Source organism: Artemia sp. Qi Xiang Cuo, chromosome 6, assembly GCF_049724085.1.
Source record: "Artemia sp. Qi Xiang Cuo chromosome 6, ASM4972408v1, whole genome shotgun sequence".
In the NCBI taxonomy this organism is placed as follows: Eukaryota; Metazoa; Arthropoda; class Branchiopoda; order Anostraca; family Artemiidae; genus Artemia; species Artemia sp. Qi Xiang Cuo.
Window position 1 is genome coordinate 75933802 of NC_142799.1, and position 14086 is coordinate 75947887.

Here is a 14086-nt window from a genome sequence, read left to right on the forward strand (position 1 = left end):
GCTACCCACGCTCCTCCTCACTCCCGATCTATTCAAAGCCTCCCTCTTTACACCCTCCCACCCCAACTGCGGACGACCGGCTTTCCGTTTAGCCCTAGACGGTTGGCCAAAAAGGACAATATTTGGCAATCTGTTATCTTTCATCCGTAGAACGACCCCTAGCCATCTCAACCTTTCTCTCATTATAGCCCTAGAAAGCGGTATTGAACCACACTTCATAAAGCCTACTGTTTGAAATACGGTCAGTTAACCGGGTACTCAGAACAATCCGTTGGCAATTTCTCTGGAAAAAAAATCTAGCAAATCTTCATTCGCTTTACGGAGCGCCCATGCTTCTAAGCCATAATCGACCACTGTAGCTTTCAATATTCTAATCTTGGTTTGCAGACTTATCTTCCTTTTCTTCCTAAAAAATTTTTAACTGTGAAAAAACACCCTGAGCCGTGGCTATTCTACTTTTTACATCTTCACTGCTCCCACCTTCTTTACTAATAATACTACCAAGGTAAGTGAAGGTGTCTACCTAATTGAAGCTGAATGGAAACACGGGAATAAAACGGACTTCGAAAAAACTTATTCTGTATTTTTAACTACTTTTCCTTGATTTTTTTAAAACTTTCCCAAATGTACAGATGCTTGGTTTTGGCAGAAGACAACCGCTTGTGCTGCTGCGTGAAGCCATTTACTAAGGTGTTTGCCACTCATAACAATTGTATCTTTGAGTTTGAAGATTGAACTCAACCTTTCTACCTTTTGAGTTCGAAGATTTCGTTGACATATTAAAATGGACTGATTTGATTTTTCTTTGACTTGAGTTGCAATATTGGTGATGAACTTGCAAGTATGCGTCATAAGAATGGGACAAATAAAATTCAGGCCATTTTTGCTTCCATATTTTGTTAACCTTATCCATCTGGTCCTGTCTAGTGCATGGTTTATCTTACAATTATGTCTTCACTCTGAGAAAAGTTTTTATTGTGATTTCTGAGATCTTCTATTGTGATTTCTGAGATCTTCTATTCTTCTATTGTGATCTTTGACTTGAGGCAAAGAAAGACACTTGTCACGATCTCCCTCATACCAAGGGCTTTCAGTGAGAAAATAACATTTGGTCCTCCCTATCGTATCCCTCTGGTGTTGTTTAGTGTTCACACAAGTAGGCCTATATGCTTTATCCTCTGAAGAAAGTTTTTACTGCTTCGTGCTAGACTTGAAACAAAGAATGATACTTGTCACGACCTCCCTGTTATGAAGGGATTTCAGTGATAAAATTGTATTTTAAGGGATTTAAGGGACTGCCAAGGGCTTTAAGGGATAAAAATGTATTTGGTCCTTCCTCTTGTATCCTTCTGGTTATGTTTTGTGTTCAAATTATCTCGCAAGTAGGCCTATATGCTTTCTCCTGTGAAAAAGGTTTTCACTGTTTTTTCTGCTAGACTTGAGACAAAGAATGGTACTTGCCACGACCTCCCTGTAATGAAGGGACTTCAGTGAGAAAATTGTATTTCAAGGGATTTAAGGGATTACCTAGGGATTTAAGGGATAAAAATGTATTTGGTCCTTCTTCTTGTATCCTTCTGGTTATGTTTTGTGTTCGAATTATCTCACAAGTAGGCCTATATGCTTTCTCCTCTGAAAAGGGTTTTTACTGTGTTTTCTGCTAGACTTGAGACAAAGAATAACACTTGTTAAGACCTCCCTCTTGCCAAGGGATTTCAGTGAGAAAATTGAATTTGCCCCTCCCCCCTCCCACCCATTATATCCTTCTTGTTTTGTTTAGTGTTTGAATTGTCTCACAAGTAGGTCCATATGCTTTATCCTCTGAGAAAATTTTTTGCTGTGTTTTGTGCTAGAATTGAGACAAAGAAAGACGCTTGTCACGACGTTCCTCTTACCAGGTACTTTCAGTAAGAAAATTGTACTTGGAAAAAATTAAAATATTCATTTGGCAAATGTCCGAAACTTCATTAGAAGGAGTATAAGGAGTATAAAATGATCGAAGAGTTTAATTGATAAAAATGTTAACTACCAAGACTAAGATTGGTGCGATGAACCTTGATGAAAAAAAAAGAGAACAACACTACAAAGATCAAATGGAATCAATAAAAAAGATAATCAAAAGCAACAATGAACATTTCACGGAAACGAAAGTGATAAAATAGAGCCATTAAACTATATAAAATGAAAAAAAAAGAGAACAACACTACAAAGATCAAATGGAATCAATAAAAAAGATAATCAAAAGCAACAATGAACATTTCACGGAAACGAAAGTGATAAAATAGAGCCATTAAACTATATAAAATGAAAAAAAAAGAGAACAACACTACAAAGATCAAATGGAATCAATAAAAAAGATAGTCAAAAGCAACAATGAACATTTCACGGAAACGAAAGTGATAAAATAGATCCATTAAACTATATAAAATGAAAAAAAAAGAGAACAACACTACAAAGATCAAATGGAATCAATAAAAAAGATAGTCAAAAGCAACAATGAACATTTCACGGAAACGAAAGTGATAAAATAGAGCCATTAAACTATACAGCAGCAAACTAAAAAAAGATAACACACAAAGAAATAATAATAAAAATAAAGGTTACATGGACAGAAATTAAATTTTGTTAGACGATAGAATAAGAAGTGCATTACAATGCTAATTTTGAAATATTGACCAAAAAGCATATCATGATGTTCATTGATTTATGTTGATATAATTAAAAAAAAATGTATATGGTTCGAACTTTAGATACCCATTACGGTCATCAGTTTTAGCTGGGGCTAATCATTTGATAGAGGATCATGAGTCTATTACGTATACTAAAATATAAATATGCCTTAAAACTTAGCTCAATTCATATTCCAGATAAATTGATAATAAATAAAAAATTAAATAGATATAAATAAACAACAAAAAGGAACCTTTTTTCTGGGTTGTAGGCCCTGAGTCTTTTCCCTTTACCTCCATCTGCTGTTGGGTTTGCACAATGTCTGACATTGAAAATGTCTACCAGTGGAAGGTTTCGTCGTGCAACAAACACTGATAAAAACACATTTAGAGCTTATTCTCTGTTTAACCTTAAGATCAAGCTTATTGTAAGGTATCTGCATGTTATTGTCGCTGTTTGACCTAAAGACCATATCTAATGCTTTACGCTTGTGAAATAATTGCAGTAGACTTCAAGTTAGTTTGTTTTCATGTAGAAGTTAAGTTAATGTTCTCAAAGAAAACATCTCTTGCTAATCTTCCCTTTTTGACAACTTAACAAAAAGGTTTTGCCAGTTATTTCATGTGTTTGAAAATCTCATATATTACCTTTAGACATGATTAGGTCGTTATATTCTTCCTGAAATTACTCCTATGTATGCTTGTTGCTCCTAAGATAGTGTCGTATTTTTGTCGTATTTTTTGTGTCGTATTTTTGGTTGCATTACTTGAATACAAGGCTATACCCAAAGAGGGGGGGGGGTTGAACCCCCCCCCCCGAAATGTTTGTTTGACTCGTAAAAACGTAACAAAAATGGATATAAACATATTTTGCATACGTTTTTTGAGGGTTTTTTGTGTGTAAACCCCTCCCCCGAGTTTTTTTTCGAGTAAATCCCCCTCAGAAAAAAAATCCTGGGTACAGCCTTGCTTGAATACTTACGTAGTTTCTTGATTTTTATTATATTTAGTCTGTTTTTCTGCTGTTCTAGGAGAAGTTGTTAGCTCTAGGAGAATTTTTCCAAAATAACATGTAATATTGTATGTGTATCTAATGAAGAATAAAACTTATCTTATCTAGCGATTTTTTCAAACAATTGCGTTTCTATGTGCGAAAAAAAAAATTGTTAGCTAAAATTGTCAAAGAATTTGATTCTTTAATCTTTTTTTATTTCTCACAAATATCTTCTGGGATTGGCTGGCCCAGTAGGCTATTGTTTTTTTTTTTTTTTTGTTGTTTTTTTTCAATTGTGTGCTTTTTAAAATCCCCGCCCAATTTTTATTTTTTTTTTTTTTTTTTATGATTGTTAGCTATCACAGTTGTTTACACAAGATAACCGAAAATTTTCTGCAACCATTGTTACTTCAATAAGCTTTAATTTAATGATATTTTTACAACATTAATATTAATTTAATGACATGACATGTCAGGCAACCATATTAGTTTAATAATTGGAGAGCAAAAAGCCTGTAGCTAATTTTAAAGAATTCGAAGTTTTAATATAAACTTTTATTTATTCTCACATTGGATTCAACTGCAAAGAAAGAGTTGGGATAGATTTATGACAAACTGCACTTTAGACTGCAAAAATGTTCATCAATATCAACGTGTGACAAATAATTTCCTTGTATTATTCGAGCAGAGCCCTAGTTTTCCGTACTTCTTCTTTCTTCAAAATGGATTAAAGTTTCCATAGCTTAATAAAGCTTTCACTAACTTCAACTGGTAGCATTTGAACCGTCTAGTGGTTTGCACAACAACAATAAACGTGAATCGAGGAGTTACGAAAAATAAGAGCGACGGGGGTTGTGTCACCATTCGTGGTTGTCTTTTTTTCCATTCATGTTTTTTTATTATTCTTTTTTTTTCAGTTGTCCCACTACTCTCTGGTGGCAACGTTTTTGGATTATTAGCTTTTCTCGAAGGTAGCGCTAGTAAATTTACAAACTCTTAGCATCTTCTAAACCTTGATGAATACACTATCACCTGAAAGCGGTATGGATTTTCTACCTTCAGGCGTTCAGGAATAGCCGAGCATTATGGCTTTTCAGGAATGGCCGTTCAGGAATGGCCGAGCATTATGGATTTTCTACCTTCAGGCGTTCAGGAATGGCCGAGCATTATGGCTTTTCAGGAATGGCCGTTCAGGAATGGCCGAGCATTATGGATTTTCTACCTTCAGGCGTTCAGGAATGGCCGAGCATTATGGCTTTTCAGGAATGGCCGAGCATTATGGATTTTCTACCTTCAGGCGTTCAGGAATGGCCGAGCATTATGGCTTTTCAGGAATGGCCGTTCAGGAATGGCCGAGCATTATGGATTTTCTACCTTGAGGCGTTCAGGAATGGCCGAGCATTAAAAATTTTGAAAAGAATTAAAAAGCAACCATAAAAACTTACTCTTTCAAACTTGGCGAAAAAAACTTTCAGTCATCTTTTCCTAAACTTCACTCACATGTGAGCTACTAGATGGCAGTTCTTCATTTGCATTTTCAGATTTTTCACGGAACATTAAGACACTAAAAACTTGAATGTCCCAGTTATAGAGATGTCCCAGTTATACCCAGTCTCCCCTATTCCAGTAACATGCACTGAGGCATAAAATGACCCGCGGAATCTAATTTTCACTACATTTATTTATTGTGTACCTAAGAAATAGTCCATATGTTTTTTTTCATTAGCAATAATTTATTGCGTTTCATAAATGGCTTTCTGTTTGAGATTAAATAATTTGACGATTTTACATATTTCTTTGTGAAACAAATTATTTTGCAAGTCCAAGTTCGATTTTATCCTTAGATATAGTCATAATAGTTGTATTTTATCTTTTAGGATTTAAATTCATAAACATATCTATCTTTCCCTCTTGACGCTAAATTACCTTCCGATGTCGCTCCATAGTGCTCCATAAGCAGCTCCATTAATCTTTAAATGGCTTGAGTTTCAAAAGAAAAAAAAATGAGAATATAAATCATTCCTCATCTTATTTTAGAAATTTTACTTGGAATGGAAGAAAAGTACAGTTAAGCAAGTGCCTAATTTAGTCAAACAGAAGTTAGTAGATAGTCAGGTGGAAGCCGAAGAACGCTCTATCGCAGCCACACCGCCACTGCCAGTAGAAATTGTAAGTTTTTCATATAATTCTTTTGTTTTGTTTGTGTATTATTCACATATTATTTAATTTATTAGTTTTTATTAAATATGTGTTTGTTTTTATTATTATTAGTATGGATGGTTATGGTTGATTTTATTATTGTCATTTTTTAGTGTTTAATTTGTGTTTTTCTTTCTCAGAATTATTAAAGGATATCTGTGTGTTATAATCATAGCCATCTCAGTGGCGGTTACTTATCATAATGGTTATAGTTATGTTCAGTGGTGTCATTTTGGAGGGGGGAATCCCTCCAAGAGATTTTTAAACCCTTTGCCCATGATTTCGGAAAATAACTTTTCTGGCTGAAAAATTTCTCTTTTTGGCATTTTCATTGAAAAAATTGAAGATGGAAAATCTTCTCCTCCCCTAGTTTTTGAAAAACAAATTTTGCCTACCGCCTCCCCGTGTACTTTAGCGATTTGATACCACTGGTTTTGTTTGTGATAAATTAATATTATATGAATCAAAGAAGTGCTTGCCCTCCAACAGCCTTTAGCCTTTATTTGTTTGCTGTCTTAACTCTCCCAGCAACCATAAGTTTCATGGTCTGCGGATGGTGCCTTTATCTGGGGGAAGGAGGTTGAGGTAGGCGTATAACAAGTTTATTATCGTAGCTCGAAGTACCGGTGTATGTATGTACTGAAGACTAGGCTGAAAAAACAAAAATCTCTTTTGGCCCAATTTTAGGATTTCGTTCTTTTTGGTTCTTTTTTTATATTTTTAAACCTTAGGATGGCATACAATAACCCTTGGCTCCCAATAAGAGAGTTAACTCTATATTTGAAGCTGTATTTGATTCAACTATTTATGTGTGCCAACAAGAGCAATATATACCCGAGTTTCAAGTTGTAGTTCGAAAAAAATGGGATTTTCAGTTCTTTTTCTGCTGTCCTAAGTTTTACTTTTCTTTTCATGAAAACGTTTCTAGTAAGAATTTAATTGCTACTGTTAAATAAAATTGAGTAACTTCAGGAAACATTCGGTTCAGTATTCAGCAAGATTGTACTTAGCTGATATATCCCATGTGAGTATGACGTTTACTGACTATCTACTTAGTTCTATGACTATCTACCTTAGTTCTGCCCTAGGATGGATGGATGATAGACTATCTGTCAACAAGTGAAAATGATATAATTTTTATACATTCCTGAAAAAGGCTTATGCCAGCTGTGCAACTCACCCATCTTTTTTGGATTTTTGTCGAATTAGTCATGGCTCGATGGCAACTTGATTTAATTCAAAGATATCAGGTGAAATACGCTTTGAATATGAAACTTTTATTAAAGTATGATTGCTATAGTAGCTTGATGCATATTTTTCGTCAAAAATTGGTTTATTAATCCTTTTTTCTTCTCCATAGAATGAAGATACTATACCATCTGAAAACAATTCAGAGACGAATGACAAGTCAATTGGAGGAAATTCTCAAAATTGCTTAGCTACTCCGACAGTACTAAGTGATGCCACTGCAACTGAAGTAAATGAAGAAAAGACTGAATCAATTAGTGTATCCACGCAAACTGACAACACTGGCACAACTGATGACGAATGTAAGTATAGATAGAATAGAATAAGGGTTTACTTTTAAACTTTTCATTAGCGGTAAATCGCCGAGCATAAGTTCGTGTCACAAAAAAAAAGAACATGAAGTAAACATCGACGATCACAACTAAATCAATGAAATTAGAATCAGGGACACCAAATCATTAAGAAATATAAATAAATAAAACAAAATTAAAGTAGCTAAAATTATGTCATATCAAATGAGGTCTTGTCATATATTAAAGGTAAAAATTTAGAGTCATAAAACGGCATATAAAATAATTAAGTCATAAAAAATAAATAACAAGAGTGCCGAAAGAGTAAAAAAAAGATTCATTAAGAGGTATTGGAGGTGTTAAGGATTTGAGTGAAAGTTGGTATAAAGCTATCTAAATATCTTATTGTTTTCGTCTTTACAGGTCATAGAATAGAGATGGAATTTTTGCCTCTCTTGAGAGAGGTTTCCGTTTAGGATTTTGGGGAGGTTGAAAAAAGTCTTAAGTTCGGATGTTGATTCTCGCATTACCACCAAAACGGAGGCACAGATCATTTCGTCTATTTTCCAGGGTTTTGAGTTTGGCCTTCAGTTTCTAAGAAGTAGGACTAAGGCAACTTCCCTTCCCGTGCGATTATTTTAAAGCCCTTTTCTGGATGGATTCCCACCTTTTGGTTTGATTTTTATTTAGTGAGAAGTGCCATACAGGGCAAGCATATTCGAAAGTTGGCCGGATAAAAGATATGTAAAATTTCAAAATATGAATAGCATTCTCATATTTTGAAGTATTCTCTTTCACATTTTAGTAATTTTTATACCTTATCTTTCCAAGTAATGGACTTCTAAAAATACATTCTTTAATGTGAATAATTTAAATATAAAAAAAGTATTTTTCAAAATCCGCCCTCCATGAATTTTAAAATTTCAATGTATTTGAAAGACTTTCCCTGAATAATTCCCCCCGCTGACTATTCTCACATAAATTGAAAAATTCAATAAATCGAAAACCACGACGATGCACTGACTCGACAAACTCGAACATCGATTTTTCTCAGATGTCATGCTTTTCACAAGTTAATCCCAGGCTGAATAAAGTTGCCCTTTACTCTACGTTTATATACATAGCCTAATTAATTTATTTTGATTACATATGCAGAGTCGGGAAAAGATATGGAAATGAAATTTATTTTAATGTGGAAAATCCCCCTCCCCTCCAGCGGGAAATATTCCCCACAGGTAAAACATGTGCACACATGTAAATATTTTAATGTAAAATTAAAAAAAGCATTTTTAAATTCGAAAAGTTATCGTCGATTACCAAATTCCGAGAGTTTGGTGAAATAGTAATTTTATAGTTCTCGAAGTGTGTTAGATGATGAATTAACTGTCTCGTTAATTGAATTTCCAGCAAACGTGACTAATTTTACTCGAATAACTGTCGATTATTCGTGCCGATGGGTTTCTAATTTCATCAGCGCGAAAAGTATTAAGAAGACCTGGGGGAGGGGGGCTGAAAAAAATTATGCCCAAACCCCTCGAAGTAGTGTACTTAACAACTTCTTAAAGATTCTTGGCGATTGGATGATCAGTGTTGCAATGCATAAAAGACTCACAGACAGACACAACTACATTCAATTTCATACATTTAGCTGGGCCATATCCAGGATTTTTTTTGTCGGGAAGGGGGGCGATTTCACAAAAGAATTTTTTTCGAGGGAAGGGGGGGTACAGGATAAAACTATAAAAACACATCAAAAATTTTTATTAATTCCTTTTTCGTTGTGTTTTTATGAGTCGGAAGAAAAATTCGGAGGGGGGTTCAAACCCCCTATCTTCCTCCCTAGAAACGGGCTTGACATATAGTTTTTTTTATTTGTTCATTAATGTTGTATTTATTTCATTTATTCATTTCATATGTTTTATTTCCATATAATTTACTCTAATTAATTACTTTTTCTAAGAAAATTAAAGACCACAATAAAAGCCTTAAACCAGTAAAATTATGAGAAACAAGGAATTTAGAAATAAAATGAACGATAAAGTCAAATCGAAAAGTAATAGATATTATCATGAATGAATAAATAATCAATCAAATTTTAAACAAAGATAAATTACCATAAATGAAGCTCACCCACATTTATAAGAATTCTTGGGTGATTTTGGATGAAGCAAGGTATCACATGTCTACCTTACTGCCAGAAATTTGATGGCCAGGGAAGGTCCACGGGCTCACTTTAGTACTCATATCATTAGATCTGAGTACAAGATGTGGGAAAACTATGCCCATTCAGTCGTCTGTAGCTTGTATCTGGTTTCTTTTGCAGCTGGGTCAGAGCTTGGTCGTTTTTGCACCTCAATGCAGAAGTTTACTATTTTTGGACGTAGATTGATTGGAAAACTGGACGGGGGGGGGGGGTCAGAAAATCCAATCTTTTAAGGCTTTGAAGCTATTTAGTTGAGAAGCATGTAAAAATAATTGCTGTAAAAATTTCATGAAAAATCTGTGATGTGCTCAAACCCTTTTAGTTAGACGCTGAAGGTTCACTTTTTAGACAGACCTTGTAAGTTTTGAGGTGGTCAGACATTAAAACTCATTTAGTAGACTTGCGCACTTTTAACAATATCTGTGATTTGGCTTTTTTCTCGACCAAATGTACATACCCCGTAGGTTTCAAGCGAAGTATATTAAACCCCGAACCGCCTTTTAATTGTTGAAAATATTCTAAGTTAGAAATGCATTTTGGTCTGGAAAATTAGTCTCATGCATGTTTGGCTGCAACTACCTAGTTCCTTATCTCAGCCCACCTCCTGCATGACACTTTTTTTTCTCTTAGACTCACATCTTTCGGTAGCCACTTCGACTTGGAAGCCATGGAGCTGATGGAAGGGTATATTCACTCCCAGATTAAAGATCTTTATATGACTATGGTTGAACAAGCTGTAACATGTTTTTTGTACAAAAAATCTGTCTGTGAAAATTTGCATAATCTAGGGCCCTTGTTCTTGAGGCTGTGTAGGTCATGCTAATCTCCGAGGCATAATTGTTGGACGTTTCAACTATTCTGAGCAAAAATGTGTCTTGAAATTTTGCTCTGATAGTTTAAAGGGTATAAAGGAGCGTATGTCGTGCTGAGGGTTAGGAGGGTCTCTGACCCAATTTGTCAGTGAGTCATACAGAGTCATACACTTTTAATCTGCTTGCAATATATTGGTGGCATGCTCTTCGTCTGGTTTGAATAAAAAAAAATCATTTTTAAGGAAGCCCTCGTTCTCGGCCAATTTTTTACATTAGTGTTTCTTGGTCGAGGGACTTATGTAAGAAAAGAGATTGTTGTCTGTGGTAGAGACTCTAAAAATCTGAGGCCTGTTTAGCCTAAGGAACGACCCGTCAAATATTAAAGCCAATTAGACTGCCAAGGCCGAAATTATTCACTTGTTTTCTACTAAAACCTTTGCGTGAAGAATTAGGCAACTAGCATAATTTATGGCACGTTTCCTTGGGCTGCGTTGGTCGGTCGTGTCATCCCTGTAGACGTTTCATTGCACTTTCATAATTTTGATAAAATGAGTATATATGAAAGTTCTATCCGATCCTGTGATAGTTCACAGGGCACCCGTGAGCTAAGAAGATCAGGGTAGAGGGGAGGGGGTTGATTGCCCCTCAGTCCTATTATAATGACACTATAAATTAGAAGTTCCGCTCTGTTGAGCCCGATATTAAGTGTCTACAAGCCTCGCCTTTCAATTGAAGTAGCCAGGGAAAAAGGTACTACTACAATAGTTTACCTTGTATTACCAAAAAGTATTATAAAATTATGCTGTTCTTGAAGATTATGAGGAAAAGTGAGTAATATAAAGTTACCTGATTTCGCCTGTTGAATGGTAATATGGGATTAAGTATATTATGCCTTTTTGGAATCTTTTTTAAGGAAATTGGATGTTGAGAGGAAATCGGTGAATATAGGCGGACAAATTACATAAATTCTACTTATTTTTTAAATTTATAGAAGATCACAGCGTTAATAGGCCTTTTGGCTATTATCTTTATATGAACTAGAAAATTTGGGTACTTATACTTCAATTCTTGTGTAGCTCGTTCCAGGACTTGCTCAGCTCTGAACATTCAATTATATGCATATAAGTAATTACCCACTGGATGGGATCTGTATTATGTTCAAATTAAACTTTTGAAAAATGTGAGAACACAACATTTTTATGGGGTGCAAAGATTTCGAGAAATCTGCTTTTCTGAATTTAGTTCATTTAAATGCTCTACTCTATTTTTTACCGGGTGGCAACTCTGGATATGACTTTACGTTTTGAGACGTTTACCAAAACACTTGGAAAACTATAGGTCTCTCCGTTCAGCTACGAGTTCAGGGGACTTGTCGGTCATGTGTCAATCTTAAAACACGGTAGTCTGCCGGAGACTCTAAGAGGACAAGCGCATTTGGCTTCTTCTCATCACTTGTTCACCTATGAGTCCAAGCAAATTCAGTTCCCCCTTTCGCCTACAAGTCCAGTGGCAGGGGCGGATCCAGGATTTTTTTTTTTTTTTTTTTTTTTTTAGGGGGGTGCAAAATAGGTTAAACGGAAAAACTTGCGTTAGGAGCAAGTCTATTTAACGTAAGCTAGCGTTAATTAAGTAAATTTTATTACTTTAGACTACGTTAGGGGGGTGCGCCCCCTCGCCCCTCCACTGGATCTGCCACTGTCAGTGGACATAATCTGCAATGATTAAACCCGACCATCATCCCTTAGTTCATTCATCCCTTAGGATGAATGATAGACTATCTATCAACAAGTAAAATTGACATTATTTTTTTTACAATCCTGAATAAATCTTATGCCAGCTTTGCCTCTTGCTCAGACTATCTGTCTCGGCTTTATTTCTAATTAGCCATGGCTTGATGGCAAATTACTTTTTTAAACCCCCTTTGAACGATGCCCTAGTCCGGTCAGTCTTACTGTACGACTCAGCGACCGAATCCCAAATACGATCATCCGCCGACGATGTGACCAGAAGTATGACATCACGTCTATCATTCGACGCCGCCGCCTGTCCTGGTTCGGCTATGTTTGCCAAAGACCAGCCGAGACTTTCACAAATCAAAGGTTACGCTGTGAACCATCCCCTTATTGGAGGAAACGACAAGGAGAACAGGCCAAAACTTGGCTGAACACAGTCAAATCTGACCTCGAGCCAATTGGCGGATTCCGTAAACAATGTCGCAGATGGGACCCTTCATGGCTTGAAATTATCGCCCCATTAACCCAAGATCGTAACCTGTGGAATTCAGCAGTCTGCCAGATCCTGTCACCAGGGAGAGCTACCTAGCTTGTGTACTGATCCAAGTACAAGTAAGTAAGTATTTATTTAGATACATATCAGTGTTTTCCTTGGCCTCCTGTAGAGCAAATAAGCCTCCAAAATGAATCTATTGCTAAATATCAGCGAGAAAGACCGATATTACTTTCAAAATATTTGTTAAAAGGAATATATGAATGTTTCTAAATCTGGTTTTCTGGAGATGGCCCATTTTGATCCTAAATTCTTTAAACATTTCCCTATATGCATATTTGTATTTGTCTTCTCTTTAAGTAATATCGAAATCATAGTCATTAGTCCTGAATCAGCTTCAAATGCAAATTTTTTCTAGGGGGGGGGGGTAATTTGACCCACTTTCTGTATGTTCGCCTGTTTAGAACATGGTAAAGAAACAAAACGATAATTAATTACAATGATAAAGATTATTTTAATTCTAGTGACTTCTAGTGAATAATCTAGTTATTTATGTGCTGATTTAGTGATTTTGTTTTTCAAAAATGTAGTGATTTTTTTACCGGGTGGCAACTCTGGATGCGACTTTACGTTTTGAGCCCAATAAGCTGACCATTAGTAGGGCATGATTAGGTCAATTTTGTTTATTCAATTCAAAGCAAAGAGCATTTGAATGATGATAAATAGGAATAAAAAGTGAAAAAAAGGAAGAAAGAAAAAACGACAATAATGACCTCTATCTAGTGTTAATGTTCATTTTTTACATTTTAGGAACAATGATATCTTGAATATTACTTTTCTGAATTCAATTCACCTTAATACTTAGTTTTCCACACATTTATTCACTTATAGCACCTCTTTCAGATTTTTTGCTCGATGATCAAGCTAAGGCAGCTCTTCGAAACGTCATTTCTCATATGAGAAAGCTCATGGAGAAGCCTTCATCTTCCTAAGACTTCGAGATGATATAAAAGATATTGCTCCTACAAGTTTGGATTTAAGTGTCTTAATTTCTGTAAAAATTTGTCGTTTTCTATTATTTCCAATGAAAAAATTGAAGAAGAAAAATGCCTAAGATGACACAGGGCATGATTTGAGGGTCTTGCTTCAATTATATTTTTTTTTTAATTTGAAATAAATTTGTCGCAGATTTGTTAAAATTACGAATTTTCTAGGTGTTTGGTTCAGGATAATTTTACTGAATTAAAGTTCAGATTAAATTAGCTTATTCTGTGGAACAGTCCCAACATAGCCTAGTTTTGTATGATAACAGTTATCGAGAAAAAACGAGGTTTCTAAGAGCATTATGTCCAAGCTATTTCTTAAAATAAAATTTAAAATCATTAACTTAAATTTAAATTATCACTAAAATATATCATTTTTCTAGATCAATAAAATATTATATC

General features: G+C 35.1%; 1 protein-coding gene across 1 annotated transcript in view; it reads left to right on the forward strand.

The window, feature by feature from the left end:
• LOC148951598 (uncharacterized) overlaps positions 1–13835 on the forward strand; it is a 154014-nt gene extending 140179 nt beyond the window's left edge. Inside the window, exons 20-22 of the mRNA XM_089091157.1 lie at positions 5701–5832; positions 7223–7412; positions 13545–13835. Coding sequence (XP_088947283.1) covers positions 5701–5832; positions 7223–7412; positions 13545–13633 — 411 coding nt within the window. The 3' untranslated portion in view covers positions 13634–13835. The remainder of the gene's footprint in view (positions 1–5700; positions 5833–7222; positions 7413–13544) is intronic.
• The last annotated feature ends 251 nt before the right edge of the window (positions 13836–14086 follow it).